At 48.6% G+C, this 17,780-nt stretch overlaps 1 protein-coding gene across 1 annotated transcript in view; it reads left to right on the forward strand.

Moving 5' to 3' along the window:
- RPUSD4 (RNA pseudouridine synthase D4) overlaps positions 1-1,766 on the forward strand; it is a 105,979-nt gene extending 104,213 nt beyond the window's left edge. Inside the window, exon 7 of the mRNA XM_078652677.1 lies at positions 1-1,766. Coding sequence (XP_078508803.1) covers positions 1-219 — 219 coding nt within the window. The 3' untranslated portion in view covers positions 220-1,766.
- Positions 1,767-17,780: the final 16,014 nt, after the last annotated feature.

The following is a 17,780-nucleotide window of genomic DNA, read 5'->3' on the forward strand; positions in this document are numbered from 1 at the left end:
AAGCTTTCAGAAGGTACTCTAAAGAAGCTTGGATTGGAGCAAGCAAAGGTCCGCTATTTGCCGCTTCATCTGCACGCCCGACAGCTCTGCTTGCCAAGACTGCAAGGCAACAAGGATATAACCCTAGTGTGCAAACCTCCCCGATTCTTCCTGAGAACTTTGCAGAGACTCAAACTGACTGCCCCACAAGGAACCAGTGTGTTTTATTCCGAGAAGTGAGGTCTGAGCCATGCACTCATCTGAAATGGAGGCTCTGCTTAGATTCCAAAGCTGCCTTACAAAGAGAAGGGAAAGCTGATCTTTCTACTCTCAGTATTTGTATAGGTGATGAGCCCTCACTCTGAGAGTGAACATTATATCTAAAGCTCGCCTCACATGGAGTTGCTGCGCGTGATGCGACATCATGTTTTCTGTTCTGATAGATCCAGTGTGCATTTGGGATACGAAAGATATAATTGGTTATAATACACTTTGAGGGAAGAGGAGGTTAGTAGGTTTAGGAGTTCGGCCTCATAGCCGTACTGTCAGACTCTTAAAGGTATTGTGGGTTCTTGATTCATCTTTTGGAGAGCTCTGTTTGTGAAGTTTGATCTAACACAACTCCTGTGTGACAGCTCAATGCCATCAAAGCCACAGTGAAGGATCTTTTTCAAGAGCCAGTCTGTAGTGTCCCTAATGGTACACTTCAAGGTTATGTGCTTTTTTTTGTTTATCTATTGAGTTTTCACTGTCTTTTAGAACCTGCCTATGCTCCCCTCAACCTCCTCCATGTCGCCTGCAAACACTTCTAAGGAAAGGTTTCCATGTTCTTGTTCTACTTCCTTTCAGGAAAGTATTTTCTTAATATCCGTTCTTGGACTCCTTATATTTAGATTATTACATGATGTACATGTATTTATTAAATAACCATTACCACCAAGAGAGGTTTAGTAAATGAATGCCAGGCTTTTCATCCCTGTTCGTCCTTGTCTTCCTTTCATACTCAGTTCTCTTCATTTGTCACCCAAAAATAATGTTTTTTGAATATGGGATGCACTGAAACATGTTTTAAAATCCTGTGTTTCCAGGCCTTATTTACGTATTTAGTGGCTATTCCTAGCTGATGTTAATGAAATCTTGTTATTGCTACAGAATATTTTTATGTTGCACAGTTTTGTATGTTTAGAGCCTTCAAAGTGTTTTACACGTGAATCTCATGGAGAGTGTGAATTCAGAAGGCAAAGCAGACCTCGGGTGGTAGAGGTGTAAGACCAGTGCTAAGGGAAAACCTGCCGTGGCTAGGTGTTCACACCCTTTCTGCCACTGCACAGAAGTGTTCCCGCTGGGAGTGCTTCGTAGCAAATTGATTTCCCCCATTGGCCATGATTTTGTAGTGCCTTTTTATTTATTAACTAAAGCGCTAGTTCCTCATTGGATGTGCCCTTCAATGGTCATGTCCTAGCACTGCCCATTTAAAAACAAGGTATGTCATATTGGAAGATAATGAAGTGCCAACCCCTGTAGAAGTTGCAACTAATTAGAAACTCAATAGTATTGTGCAAGAGCGCAAGATGTGTTAATGTGTTGGCGAGATCCTGTGATCATGGTTTCAAAATCTACATTATTATGAGAACTGTGTCTTTATCTTGAGATAACGGTCCCTCTGATATATATTGTCAAAGCAAATGGACATCAAATCAAATTTGATTGTAAATTGTATACATTTTTTAAGAAAAACATTCAGCAACTTTTCAGAAAATTGTGAAATAAAATGCTCAGTGTGGTCACCTCTCTAGTCTGTTAGTATTCTAGCGTGGCTTTTCATCAGTGCATATTGCGAATCTGTGAAAAACGTTGCCTTATTGGTTCTTAGGTGTATGTCCCTCCACTAGGTACGGAAATGTATGATTTGTAAACACTTTGATGCATAGTTGTTGGAAATGGGTTCCGCCCATTTGGTCCACTAGCATTTTCCACTTTTAACTACCCATTTTTTGGGACATTTACTGTTAGTCTCACTATTTAGGTTTCACTCGCAGTAAATTCATGGTAATTGGATTGGGGAGAATCTGCACTGCCCGCAGGCAGGAGCTAAGGGAGAATGTTGCTCCTGCCTGGCTGGAGCTCAGAGGACTGTTACTGGTGCCCGTGCTGTACCAGGGAGTCAGCAAGGATTTGGGGCTCCCCCTAATGACTCCAGCTATACCTAGGTGCCCCTGGTGGGACTAGGGCACCACACAAGAGAAATGGTGTTGAGAGGTTGTAGGATTTGCTGCAGCCCCCCTTTTCTTAGTACCACTCAAGCTCTTCTGGGGCCTTATGAGAATGACTCTAGGAGTGGCTAAGCATGTATACAGGCACTCCATAGAGCTGGAGCTTTTGCTTTCGACATCTGCAGTGTGAAGACCAATTGTGGTTGGGCCTATGGCTGCATTATGTGGCCTGTAGAAAGTGAAAAAAGAATCAAATGTGGTTTTGGATGAAAATGCTTTATTTGCAGTGTTATGCTTACGTTCTTAATGATTGCGTTTGAATGTGATCCCATTGGTTTTAATGATGACACACTGGTAAATCATAACATGTTGTTGTTCTTATTAGGGTTGGTAACACCCTAACATAGCTAGTAGGGCTGCATTATATATTTTAATGTGGTGACCCCTCAACAAGACCCGTAGGCCTGCCTTAGGTCTATTGATGGCCCCTTATATTATTATGTTGCTTCTAGTATAGGTGGGGGAGTATTGTGAGTATGGTTTTCAGGACCCACTTGGGTGTAATGTCATAGGAGGGTGTCTCCAAAGATATTTATATTGACTTTATGTATTTATTTGTATATGAGTGCATAATGGTTAGTATTGTATGTGTTTGTAATGAGTACTTTCCTTTTTTTTTTTTTTTTAAAGTCACCGACTGGGCAGTAGGTTTTCTGGTTATGGTTGTGTGCTAGCTAAATGGAATTACTCGTCCACACCACCTCCCATGAATAGGCCTTGGACTGCTCTGTTTCGCTACCCTGAGAGAGGCAAGTGCTACAATGGGGTGCTTGGTTCCCATTAATAAGACAATTGAGGACCAATTTCTTGTTTTGCACTCTTTGCTCCGAACACAGATCGCATCTACTCTGTGACATGCTGAAGATGCCGTAAGGGCACCTGTAAACATGGTACTAGCTGCCGAGTATGCTGGAGATGCCGGCGTTCTGCCTGGCGGAAGCTGTATCTACCTGCCACAACACACTGCTCTCAATGGATCAAGCTCTTCCATCTCTATTTATTTTGAAGTTTGGATGGTTGCGGAGAAGGTCTGAAGAGGTGTTTTATTACCTAGAAAGTTCAGTTCTCTTCTTAACCAAAAGTTGTTTGATTCTGCTCAAATCAATCTGCTCTCCTTGTGTCTCGGTTTCCATTCACCTATCAAAATATGCAGAACTTACAAACAAACCAAGTCCAGTAAAATTCACAGCTACAACTAAAAGTGTTGTGGTATGCAATGTAGCTGGACATGTTAAATCCCTAATTTGGTGGTTGTTGCTGCTCTGTTTTTTCGAGCTCTGCTGTGTACAGCTCATGTTTTAATCCGTAGAGTTACATTATGCGCACTAGACAGTGCGATTTCTATGGAACCGGGCCCATGGCCCTATAGTGCCAACGGTGCATAGGTAATGCATGCTAGCCCCAGTTGTTGCATGGGTTCTTTCTGGGTTCCTTATCCTGGCCAGAACGTGTGTGGATAAAAGAGGAGCCCATCAATTCATGTTCTGCTCACCATCCCCAGCGACCGCCATGTTACAGTACGCAGATAAATCACAGTATCTGTATGTGTGCGCTTAAAGTTGGTGAGTCACTGCGGAAAGATGTGCGAATGAAAAATAAGGCGCTATATATCTTGCACCTTTACATTCAGAGTGGCTCGTAGGGCGGCTTATGGCAGAACAACCTGTTGCAAGCATTGCTTTTGGGAAAAAAAGAGAAATGGCCTTCGGCTTTGTAATACCTTCTATGTTGCTCCTTCCAAGTGCAGGTCAGACCACTACTCAACAGTTTAGTTTAATACCATGAGAGGTTTTTACAAACGAAGAACCGCCAAGAAGCCAGAGAAAAATATCAGCATTTGTTTTACCATGCCTGGACTGCCTGGCCCGGGGCACCTTAGCCGGTCCTATTCACAGTCCTGTAGTTGCGCTTCTCATTCCCATTTTTGCTTTGAATTTTAATCTGATTATCAAATTTACTGTCTTTTCAAAATAAGGCTTCCTTTAATTGCATAAACACCAAAAGCTGCTCCAAATAATTCTAGGGTAACCAAGTTGCTCAATAACCTTGTGTGAGTGTAGACTCTAATCAGCAGTGATAGAAAGTGGATAGTGCTGCTTTTTCAGTGTTGATGTAAGTTTTTAGGTCTCGCCTTAGCGACGCAGCACATGCGCTGCTCGCCTTGGCGAGACCTATAGTCGCCGCTTTCTATTTATTTATTTTATTTATTCAAAGTTTTATATAGTGCGAACAGGATCCTTACAGATATCAGAGCGCTTCACAAAGACAGGGAAGGGGCAGTAGGAGTCAACAGAGATAATGGGAAACAGTATAATAGTCAATAACATGGTAATAACATGGATAATAAAAACATACATAAAACCAATCCATATACAATCAGGTAAGGGAGTAATATAGGACAACACAAGTCATTGATCACACTACAGAGGTGTACAGGTGGATCAGTAAACCAACGTGTATCATATCTTGGTCGGTAGTAAGAGAGTAGCGTAGTAGTGCCCCCAACAAGTAGAGTATAGTGCCAGGGGATAGGGTGAGCAGTGATAAAAAGCAATGCAGAGTCTCTGAACCAACATCTATAACGATCAGGAGATCTTGGCCAGAAGGATGGTTTTCATCTCTTTCTTGAAGAGTGCAGTGGAGAAGATCAGCCTGGTTTCAGGAGGGAGCGCATTCCAGATCCTGGGTGCCATCCCTGAGAAGGAGCGCTTGTAAGTTTTCACTTTCCGGAATCTACGAGGTTTCAGGAGAAGATTTTGTGTGCTCCTATTGGATCTCGAACCTCCTGATATAGACAGCTTTTGAGCGAGGTAGTTTTGCAGCGTGAATCTTTCTGGATTCACTATGCTGTGCATTATTCCGCGGTCTTGTGGTTGGGTCCGGATTCGTAGTCTTTTCTTTGTTTTTTTTTTTTGTTTTTTCTCTTTGCCCAGGTGGGCGTCGGCGTCACACCCCCTTTTGGGTGTATTTCCGGTGACGTCGGCATGCTTCCTGCGGAAGCTCCCACTCTTGGGCGCCATCTTCAGATTCTTTTTTTCCGCGGTCGGGTCTGGATCGTTCCCGTTTGGGCTCCAGACATTTTTGGAGAAAGAAGAAAGAAAATACAGAAAAGACGAGGAGAAGTCATCTGAAGACTCCAGGGGACTTCACCAACGAAAGACAAGCAAAGATAAGGCGTTTCCATCCAGATCTTCGACGACCGTCGACGAACACGCGACCAGAGAGCCCCTGGACGCTCGAGGATGGACAACACGCCGTTCAAGTTCTGCCGGAACTGCCACCACAAGTACGCGCAGAAAGACCAGCACCCGGTATGCAACCTTTGCCTACCGGTGGACCACGAAAGCGGAGACTGCAACGCCTGTTCCGCCTTCACCCCGAAGACCCTTCGTGTGAGAGAGAGGCAGAGGGTAGCACACGCCACCCTGCAGAGGAAGGCCCCGACCCCGTCGCTCTACGAGCTGGGGATGTCCTCCGAGGAAGAAGACAACGCTGCCGCCGAAGACGACTGCTACACGGTCGTAGAGACCGATTACACGAAGACTTCTGACAAGGTAGGAGACTCTTCGGCCCCCAAGAACCCGAGAGACTCTGAGTCTCGAAAAATCGAGGGCAAGACCCCGAAAGCGCCGACGCCAAAAAAGGCGGCGTCCGCGACTACTCCCAGGCCCAGCGGATCCTCAGAGAAGGAGTCCCCGGCGCCGAGAGCTGCTGATCAGCAGAAGACGTCGAAAATCGTCCCCGAAAAGGATCGATCGACGAGGGAGAAAGACCCGAAACTGTCGACGACGACCAGAGACCCGATATCCGGTTCGACGTCGAAAACTTCGACTCCGAGAGGCACGGCGACGAGCCATCCGTCGAAGAGACCGGCGGAACCATCCGACGCGGAACACGCGGCCGAGATGGAAAAGAAAAGAAGGCGCCTCGAGGCAGAGATGGAGAACTTCATGCAGCGGAAAAAAGATTTCGACGCAAGGATGAAGGCCTTCACGATCCCTCACAAGACCAAGCCACCAGTGCTGGAGGCGGTCGAGGAGGAAGAAGAGGAGGTCGCCGAAGTCACCGAGCAAGACCGGGACGTCGAGGTGTTCGACGACCAGGAGGAGTACGAGAATCCCCACGAGAGCTACGGCTATGGGGAGGAAGATGAGGGCAGGACAGACACAGAGTCGGCGCCCTATGACCTTCAGGATGTGGATTACATCGATGTCGAGACCGACAGCCCGGAGGAGGTGGTCGACACCTACCCCTCGAGGCCCTCGCCGCCGGACGACATCGGGGCCTACAACGCGGTGATACAATCTGCCGCAGCAGCTTTCAAGCTCAAGCTCGACGAAGAGAAGCAGAAAGCAGACTTTCTTCTGGAAACATTGCTCCCAACACAAACGAGGAGCCAGTTCCTCCCGATGCTCGAGAGCGTCTTGGCTCAGGGGAAGGAAGCTTTCAGGGAGCCCGCAACATGCAAGGCAGTGACTCCCAGAACTGAGAAGAAGTACAAGCATGCCGCGAAGGACCCGGCCTACATTCAGGGCACGGTCTCCGCAGACTCCATTATCACGGCCACAGCAAGGAGGAGGGCTAACGTACCCACTACCTCGGGCCCGCCACCGGATAAAGAGAGCAAAAGGATGGATCTGGTGGGCAGAAGGATCGAACGGAATGCCGCGACCCACTGGCGCATGGCTAATTCCAACGCCCTGGTGAACAGACACATGTACCAAATCATGGAGGGACTGGGACAGTTGGTGAAGGACTTGCCCCAGGATGCCAAGCAGAAAGCCGAAAAGCTAATTGAAGAGGGGAAGAATGCTGCAAATTCTTGCCTTAAGACGGCTCTGGATGGGGCAGACACGGCCAGCAGGCTCATGATGATGGGCGTCACGGAAAGGAGACACGCCTGGCTCAGGATATCCGGTTTCAAACCGGAGGTGCAACACAGCATCCTGAACACCCCGTTCAACGGCAGTACGCTTTTCGGACAAACAGTTGATGAGCAACTCAGCCAACTTAAGAAGGATAACGAAACAGCAAGGTCCATGGGAGCATTGCAGTTCAGAGGGAACAAGAGGGGCACCCCGTCACGGAGGCCCGGCGGAAGAGGCGGAAACCAGCCAGGTACTTCACACCAGGCTTTCCAGCAAACGCACCAGGCAGACTCGCAGGGTCAGCAGGGCCATCAGAAACAGCCCTGGCAGTACCAACAAAGAGGCCAGTCCTTTCGAGGGAGAAATGGACGAGGACAAAATAGAAGAGGGGGCCAGCAGCCCACCTCCAAGTGACTTCGAAAAAATCCGTGTGCCCACCCACAAAAAAGATCCCAGGGGGCAGCACGTACAGATGGGTCAAGACAAACTAGACACCCACGACCACAGGACACCAGTGGGAGGGAGATTAAGATTCCACCTCCAGGAGTGGAGAGGAATCACATCAGACAAATGGATCCTCAACATTATCCAGTTCGGATACTGCATAGAGTTGGAGGCGAGGCCAACAAGCAGAAAACCAAGAAGAAAGCCGCTAGCAAGCAAGCAGCTGCAGTGCCTTCAGGAAGAAGCAAAAGAACTCCTGCGGAAGCAGGCCATAGAAAGGGTACCATTCAAGGAAAGAAACACAGGAGTATACTCAACATACTTCCTGGTACCAAAAGTAGACGAGACGATGAGGCCCATTCTCGATTTACGGTTCGTGAACCGATTCATAAGAACGCAAAAATTCAAAATGACCTCCCTGCAAGAGGTGCTCCCACAGTTGCAGACCGGGGACTTCATGGTCACGATAGACCTCAAAGACGCATACCTGCACATCCCAATGAACAGGAAGCACAAGCACATGCTCAGGTTCACCGTGGGAGAAAGCCACTACCAGTTCACGACACTGGCCTTCGGTCTAAAATCGGCACCAAGAGTTTTCACAAAGTGCCTCGCAGCAGTCGCGGCGCACCTAAGAAGGCAGGGGATACATGTATACCCTTACCTGGACGACTGGCTGGTGAAAGCAAACTCATACCAGAAATGCAAGCTGCACGCACATACAGTGACCAGCACGCTCATAAACCTGGGGTTCTCCATCCATTGGAAGAAATCATCAATGGAGCCGGAACAAGTGAAGATCTTCCTGGGAGCACAGATCAACACCTTACAGGGCAAGGTGTTCCCCAGCGAGAAGAGGGCGAGGGCGCTGGTGAAGGAAACTCGCCTCTACCGGAAGGGACAAGCTCGGACAGTGAGGACGGCGAGCAAGATCATGGGGATGATGGCATCATGCATCCACCTGGTACCGAATGTACGACTCCACATGAGACCCATTCAAGAATGGCTACAGGAGCAATGGTCACAAGCTACAGGCAGTTGGGAGGATCTAGTGGTTGTAACGCACGCAGTGCAGAAGGAGATGACATGGTGGACCATGGAGAACATAGCAAGGGGAAAGCCTCTAACGCCCCCAACGCCAACAGTGACCATCACCACAGACGCATCCCTGAAGGGATGGGGCGCTCACATGGAGGAGCTCAAGGTGAGGGGACTGTGGACACCGACGGATGCCACAAAGCACATCAATTACTTAGAATTGAAGACAATTTTCCTTGCACTGAAGGCCTTTCAAACAAGACTGTACAAGCACAAGGTATTGATACAAACAGACAACACCACTGCGATGTTCTACATCAACAAGCAGGGGGGCACACAGTCCGCACCGCTTTCAACGCTGGCGCAGGAGATATGGAGATGGGCCATCCCTCTCAAGATAGACCTGCTAGCCATACACCTACCAGGGAAGGACAACATACAAGCCGATTGGCTCAGCAGGCAGACATCGGCATCCCACGAGTGGGAGCTCAATGCTCAGGAGACAAGATACCTGTTCGACAGGTGGGGGACACCATCGGTGGACCTGTTTGCCACACGCCAGAATGCAAAATGCCAAAACTTCGCATCCAGGCAGCCCGAGGAGGGGACACTGGGGAATGCCCTATGGATAGATTGGTCAAGGACATTTGCCTACGCCTTTCCCCCGATACCACTGATGCACAGAGTACTGAGCAAGTGCAGAGCGAGCAACATGACACTGATACTGGTCGCACCGCAGTGGGCGAGACAGACCTGGTACTCGCAGATCATGGAGATGACACAGTGTGCACCCCACAGATTCAGCAGGAGGAAAGATCTACTGTCCATGCAGAACGGAGAGGTACTGCATCCAGAGCCAGAGAGCATGAGCCTAGTAGCGTGGCTCCTGAGGACATAGAGTTCGCACATTTGAGACTACCAGAAAGCACCCTGAGGGTACTTCGGGAGGCACGAAGGCCCAGCACTCGAAAGTGCTACGTTGCGAAATGGAAAAGATTCACAATATGGTGCAGACAGGAAAGACTCCACAATAAGATGAAGAGGGACTCCACAGTGCTAAGGTACCTGACGCACTTACTGGAGAAGAACCTTAGCTCATCCTCGTTAAGAGTTCACTTGGCAGCGATAGTAGCCTACACAAGGGGAGAAACGTGCAGGAGCTTCTTCACATCACAGGTGGTGAAGAGATTCCTAGAAGGAGCGAAAAGGATCGCACCACCCAAGCGGGTGCCGCCACCTGCATGGAACTTGAACACAGTCCTAACGGAACTCATGAAAGAGCCCTTTGAACCACTTCACAAGGCCTCCCTAAAGATGCTAACTATGAAAACAGCCTTCCTGGTTGCGATAACGTCCTTACGCAGAGTAAGCGAGCTTCAAGCGCTGACGCTACAGGAACCATACATACAAATACACAACGATAGAGTTGTGATGAGGACTGACCCACACTTCATGCCGAAGGTAGTATCCAATTTTCACATGAACCAGTCGATACAGATACCGAGCTTTTTCCAAAAACCCACAACCAGCGCAGAGAGAGCTCTGCACACCCTGGACGCCAGAAGGGCAGTCATGCACTACATTGAAAGGACAAAGGGGCACAGGAAAACGAAACAGTTTTTTGTCTCCTTCGCAAACAGCTTCATGGGCAAAGCAGTAACCAAAAGGACCATTGCACGATGGATCGCACAAACAATCCAACTCTGCCACAAACTGGCAGGACAGGAACTGGCTGAGGGGACGCGTGCCCACTCCACCAGGAAGAAGGGCGCTACAATAGCCTTCCTGGCTAACACACCCATAGAGGACATATGCCTGGCGGCAACATGGGCTTCGGTGCACACGTTCACGAAGCACTACTGTGTGGACATACAAATGAACAAGGAAGCTCAAGTGGGACAGAAGGTGCTACAGCACATATTCAACACCCAACGCTCATCTTCCACCCAGCCGCCACAGAGATGAGAAACCGCTACAAAATCTATGCACAGCATAGTGAATCCAGAAAGATTCACGCTGCAAAACGAATAGTTTTCTTACCTGTCGGTGTAGTTTTGCAGCTTGAAGATCTTTCTGGATTCACTAGCGAACCCACCCACCTCCGCCAGAAAGATGAGGCTGGAGAGAGAAGAGGTGGTTAACTAAAGAATAGACTTTGAAAGTACAAAGCGGTAAATACAAACTAAGATGAACATTGCCATTACTTCGGAAACGAAAGAAACACGGAAAAAAAGAACCCGAAGATAGCGCCCAAGAGTGGGAGCTTCCGCAGGAAGCATGCCGACGTCACCGGAAATACACCCAAAAGGGGGTGTGACGCCGACGCCCACCTGGGCAAAGAGAAAAAAAAAAAAAAAAAACAAAGAAAAGACTACGAATCCGGACCCAACCACAAGACCGCGGAATAATGCACAGCATAGTGAATCCAGAAAGATCTTCAAGCTGCAAAACTACACCGACAGGTAAGAAAACTATTCGTTAGGTGCCTTGTGGTGCACGGCCGCGTGTGTCATAACTGCAATTTTTAGCTGTATTCTGGCTTCAAAACGCAGCCATTTTAGAGACTTTAGGTCTGGGGATATGTGCGAATGCTATCTAGAGCCAGTAATGAGTCTCGCGGCAGCGTTCAGGGAGGCTCTTAAGGGTGCTGTTGTGGATAGCGGGAGACCGCTGAGGGCCGCAATTCCATAGTCTATTCGAGGGATGACTAAAGCTTGTACAGCAGTTTGGAAGTCTTTGGCCGGGAGGAAGGGTTTAATTTTCCTCAGCGTGTTAATTTGGAAATTAGCTGCTTTTGTGGCTTTGCTGACGTGCTGCTGCATGTTGAGCTTGGCGTCGAGTGTGATGCCTAGGGATTTCGCCGAGTCCACGATGGTAGGTTGGACATTGAGTGCTGTTAGGTTGTTGAGCCAGGTTTGGGTGGTGGAGATTTTCGCCGGGGGTGAGATGAGTAGGAACTCAGTTTTCAGAGCATTTAGTTTGAGGTGATTATCGGCCAGCCAAGATTGGGTGTTAATAAGCGTGGAATTCAGATGTTTGATATCTTCCGGGGATTGTAACTTTAGATAGAGTTGTGTGTCATCGGCGTACATATGGAATTGAACATTGGATGCTTGAAGCAAGGTGGCGAGCGGTTCCATAACGAGGTTGAACAGTGTAGGGGAGAGGGTGGATCCTTGTGGAACACCTAGATCTGCAGGCACAGGTGTAGATAGCACATTGTCGATCTTGAACCTCTGAGACCGGTTGTGAAGGAAGGACGAAAACCACTTGAGAACAGTTCCCGATAGCCCCATTCTAGTACTTAGCAGCTCCAGCAAATTCTCATGTTTGACCGTGTCAAATGCAGACGAGAGGTCAAGAAGGATGAGGAGGCAGGACTCATTGCGATCCAGAATTTGGAGGGCGTCATCAATTATGTGTGTCATAGCTGTTTCAGTGCTATGTTTCGCTCTGAAGCCTGATTGATGAGGGTTGAGGAGGTCAAATTGATCAATGTGTTTTGTTAGTTGGAGTTGGACACATTTCTCCAGCAGTTTGGCCAGTGTGGGGATATTGGTGATGGGCCGATAGTTGTTTAGGTCAGACGGATCAGCTGTAGGTTTCTTGAGTATAGGCGTGACTTGCCCCACCTTAAGGGAGTCTGGAATGTGGCCTTGTTGCAAAGAGCTGTTGATGATCTTGGTCCAGAGAGGGAGGAGCAGGGGGATAAAGTCTTTTACAGCATTAGCAGGTAGAGGGTCTGTGAGGTGATTAGAGGGCTTCAAGGTGCAGAGCAGTTTGTGTATTGCTTCTTCCGAATAGGTATCGAAGTACTGCCAGGATGCCTTGTTTTTAGGTTGAGTGTCTGCCATTCTGGTGTGGTTGGGGTATCGGCTTACATCTATGATGAGGTCATTTCTTATGTTGTCAGTCTTTAGTTTAAAGAAAGCAGAGAAGGCTTCACAGTGTGGGGTGTCATTTGTTGTGCTGTTTGATTGTGTGGGTTGTGCCTTTGTTTGGGTCTTGATTAGCTCGAACTGCTTTCTTGGCCTGTTCTTCGCTTGGTCCAACTGGCGGCTGAAGAAGTCCGACTTTGTGCGCTTTATTTTCCTAAAGTAGGCATTTCTCTTGTTCTTAAGCTTTTTGAGATGCAGTGCTGAAGGGTCCGATCTCCAGGTGCGCTCTGCCATTCGCATATTACGCCTTTCGTCATTGAGCCTGTCATCATACCAGGGGTTAGAAATTTTGGTGGAGACTCTCTTCAGTTGCAGAGGGGCGACTTCATTGACTATTGTATTCATAGAGTCAAGGTAGTGGTCAGTCAGTGATTGAACATCTGAGGCACCTGAAGGGGGAAGGAGGAGGTTGCCGATGTGGGGAGGTAGTGTGGAGGGGTTAAGATTCTTCAAATCCCTTTTCCATGTTTTGGATTTGATTGGTTGCGTAGGGTTAGGTTTAACTTTTTCGTTGATAAAGAAGGTGATAATGTGGTGATCTGACCAATCGCAGGGTAGAATCGCCTCCAGTTGAATAGCGTTCTCTTTGGCAATGATGAGGTCGAGTATCGCGCCTTTGTCGTGTGTTGGTTTATCGCATAGTTGGGTGAGGTCAAGCGCATTGAGGAAAGTTTTGAGACTATTCACCACGGTGTCTTTCTGATCGTTCCAGTGGAGATTGAAGTCACACAGGTATACTTGAGTGGTCTGCCGACCGGCATTGGAAGTGATCAGGTCCATGAATTGTTGGGTGAATATGAGATTGTCACCAGGCGGGTGATCGATGAGATGTAAAGCACAGACTTGTTTGCCCTCACTGGTGATGTCGAGGCAGAGGAGTTCACAGGAGGAAAGGGAGGGGGAGGTGACTTGAGTAACGGAGAGGTTGCTCCTAAAAATGCATGCAATTCCCCCGCCCGTCTTGCCAGGAGACCTGTCCAGCCTAATGATGTGATAATTGGGGGGGACTAGTATGTCCATAATCGGGGTAGAGGCTTCAGTGAGCCACGTTTCCGTTAGAATGGCTAGGTCCAGGTCCCTATCTGAGACGAGATCCGCGATGTCGGAGGAATGTCTCTGGGCCGATCTGCAGTTTAGTAGGATGCATTTGAGTTTGGGAGAGAGAAGGGTGGTCGAGCTTTCTAGTATGAGGGGAACTTTTCTGAGGTTGTTAGGGACGGAGCCTCTGTTGTTGAGTGTTGGGAGCCTCAGCGGGTTAGTAAGAATTGTGGGTATGGGGATGTGTGAGTTGGAAAAGTCTTTTACCGGACCTGGGCCATAAGAGTGTAGGAGAGAGCATAGGTCGCGGTCCGACAAGGGGTTGAGAACACGACGGGGGCGGTGGGAATTATTGCGAACGGGGATAGTAGGCCATTGCTGGTGTCGTCGGGGGCGAGGGTATGTAGGGAGGGTGCGTCGTTTGTAGGGTAGTTGGGTGGTGGGAGGTAGACTAGGCTGTGAGGACCTCAACCTCACGAAGTGGATCAGCAACTGCGCGGACGAACTCGCCCCTCTGAGGACCCCGCCCAGCAGACCCGGCAGCAGAAAAACCCCATGGTTCACCGACGAACTCAAGAGCTCCAAGAAGAACTGCCGAGCCCTCGAGAAAGTATGGAGAAGGGAACCAACAACGGACAACATGACCACCCTCAAGCTCGCCACCCGGAAACACCACCAACTGATCCGCGCCACCAAGAAAAATACATACAAGGACCGGCTGGACAACAACGCACACAACTGCAAGGAACTCTTCAACATCGTTGTTGTTCACACCCTGAGGCGGAAAGCCGGGGTTCTCAGCGCTCTCTTGCGCTTCTTTGAAATTAGAGTACTTGATTACAAATTACTCTACAACCTTTTGAGATCTGGAGAATATTTTAAAAACTGTACATATTTTAATGCCATTTTTTATCCAGACCCCTACCTGAGGCGAGATCACTTCGCTGCAGGCAGAGCCACGATCGGTTACTCATCTCCGCTCGTGGTTGGCGCTGGGCGCTCACCCCCACCCACCGGATCGGCCATCTTGGGAAGGGAAGGGAGACGGTCTAGTCGATCGTCCCTCCCGCCCTCCCAGACTACTTAAGGCCATACAAATCGGACGCCCGCATTGTTTGCTGTTGTTGTTCACACCCTGAGGCGGAAAGCCGGGGTTCTCAGCGCTCTCTTGCGCTTCTTTGAAATTAGAGTACTTGATTACAAATTACTCTACAACCTTTTGAGATCTGGAGAATATTTTAAAAACTGTACATATTTTAATGCCATTTTTTATCCAGACCCCTACCTGAGGCGAGATCACTTCGCTGCAGGCAGAGCCACGATCGGTTACTCATCTCCGCTCGTGGTTGGCGCTGGGCGCTCACCCCCACCCACCGGATCGGCCATCTTGGGAAGGGAAGGGAGACGGTCTAGTCGATCGTCCCTCCCGCCCTCCCAGACTACTTAAGGCCATACAAATCGGACGCCCGCATTGTTTGCTGTTGTTGTTCACACCCTGAGGCGGAAAGCCGGGGTTCTCAGCGCTCTCTTGCGCTTCTTTGAAATTAGAGTACTTGATTACAAATTACTCTACAACCTTTTGAGATCTGGAGAATATTTTAAAAACTGTACATATTTTAATGCCATTTTTTATCCAGACCCCTACCTGAGGCGAGATCACTTCGCTGCAGGCAGAGCCACGATCGGTTACTCATCTCCGCTCGTGGTTGGCGCTGGGCGCTCACCCCCACCCACCGGATCGGCCATCTTGGGAAGGGAAGGGAGACGGTCTAGTCGATCGTCCCTCCCACCCTCCTCCCTCTATCCATGGATAAAAGCACCCGCACTGCCCGTCCGCGCAGCGGGCGGGCGCAGCGGGCGCGCCGGCGGCGCGCCGAAGGCGCGCCAAAGGCAAGCCCGTCTGCGCCCGTCCGCGACCGGACGGGACCAGGGGCCACCCCCCCTGCACAAACCAGTGAGGCAACTACCCGGCCTATACGGTATGACTCTTACACCCTAAAAAATCTAATGTCACCCCCCCTTACTCCCTGTCTGCATTCAATTCACCCGACCATGGCCACAGGTAGATGTTCCCATTGTAGCTATACATTTACTAGCCTTTGTGCTAGTGCTCATAGCATCAAAAACTACAAAATGTATCTCGTGAACTGTCGCTCCTTAGTTAAACACGCAGTACAAATGGCGCTACTCCTAGAAGAAACTAGCCCTGATGCTATATTTCTAACAGAAACGTGGCTTAAGGACACGCCAGACCCCGATATTACTGCCCTTATGCAACTGGGATATGCCCTCCACAGAGTGGATAGGCCACAGGGGAGAGGAGGGGGACTAGCTATTCTCGTAAAAAACCCCTATCAATGCAGGATCAGCCCGTCTTTAATTTCTAACTGTGAGAGCATGCATTTCGCATTAGATTTTAATCCGACCTCAACTTTCTCAGGAATCTTGATCTACCGCCCCCCTCATCATATAGGAGATTTCCTAGACTCGCTCCACTCAAACATCGCTGAATCAGTGATCACCTGTCCTAATTTCTCGATTTTGGGAGATGTTAATATTCATTTGGATGACCCCAGTAATACGACGGCTAGGTCCATAGTAGACAATCTGGCAGCCCTTCAAATTACTCAGAAGGGCTTCCAGCCTACCCATGAGAAAGGCCATCTCTTAGACTGGGTATTCAGTAATGACCATAGGCTAGAGGTAGGGACACCACTGCCCCTAGCCTGGACTGACCACCTCCTGGTCCCAATACAATGGACAGTAGCTGCCCCAGCACTAGCCCTTACGCGCTCTACTCAGAAAGGGAGAGAATGGTCAAAAATATCGGTAGACCAGTGGATCGAATCTTTATCTCCAGCTCCCTCCCAAATGGGAACCGATCCCACACTACTTTATGATACCTACACTAACTGGCTGTGCACAGCTCTTGACTCGGTGGCACCTTTGAAAATCCTCAAAGGAAAAACCAAATCAAAGAACTCCCCATGGTACACCCCTCAACTTAAAGAGCTGAAAAGAGGCTGTAGGAAACTGGAACGCATATGGCGAGTTTCCCATAATAATTTGGACAAACTTAGCTACCAAGAAGCAATTAAAAAATATAAAACAGAAATAAGCAATTCAAAAGCCGTGTATTTTGAAAGTTTAATTGCTAGCGCCTCAAATTCATCCAGGGAAATTTTTAAAATTGCTAAATCCCTCATAGACACCCCCACTACTTCTCCTGACCCCAGCAAAATCCAACTACGCTGTGATAGTCAGGCAGAATACTTTTATAATAAAATCCAGAATATCATTGCCACATTTGAACCAGCCAAAAACCTTACTTCAACACAGCTGGTGTCTTGCACGTTGAATGAGTTCCCTCTACTCAACGAGGAGCTATTAGACACTCTCATGCAAAAAGTTAAATCTGGCTCACCCATTGACCCGGCACCCCCTTTTCACCTACTTAAAATCAAGGAGACCATCAGTCCTATAATCCTTAAAATCTTAAACTCCTCCATTGCCACAAGCACAGTCCCAACAGCATGGAAACGTGCCCAAGTCAAAGCACTCTTAAAAAAACCCACCTTGGACCCCAATAACTTGGCCAATTATCGCCCTATCTCGCTCCTCCCCTGGATCAGCAAATTGCTGGAAAAACATATTAATGCCTCTGTTACCCAATACCTGGAACATAACCTCCTGCTCCACGACTCCCAAGCAGGCTTCCGCCCTAAATTAGGCACAGAAACGGCCCTGCTGACTGTGACGGAGCTGGCTAGGAAACAGATGGATCAAGGCGGCACTGTAGCAATTATGTTGCTAGATCTCAGTGCCGCCTTCGATACCGTCAATACTAGCATCCTCCTTGACCGCTTGCGTCATATAGGAATTTCAGGGAAGGCCATAATATGGCTTCAATCTTTTTTGGAGGAACGGTCCTTCGAGGTAGTCGAGAACGACGCCCGCTCAAAAACTTGGCCCCTTGAGCAAGGTGTACCACAGGGCTCGTCTCTGAGCCCTACCCTATTTAATGTATACCTTCAACCTCTGGCGGACATCGTGCGTTCGTTCGGCCTAGATATAGTAACCTATGCCGACGACACACAACTTGTGGTATCCATGAACCAGCTAAACACCTCTCCCCCTAATCTTATGAATTGTCTGGCAGCAATAAGTCACTGGATGACCCTCTCACACCTAAAGCTCAACGG

The sequence above is a fragment of the Lissotriton helveticus genome, chromosome 7 (assembly GCF_964261635.1).
Source record: "Lissotriton helveticus chromosome 7, aLisHel1.1, whole genome shotgun sequence".
In the NCBI taxonomy this organism is placed as follows: Eukaryota; Metazoa; Chordata; class Amphibia; order Caudata; family Salamandridae; genus Lissotriton; species Lissotriton helveticus.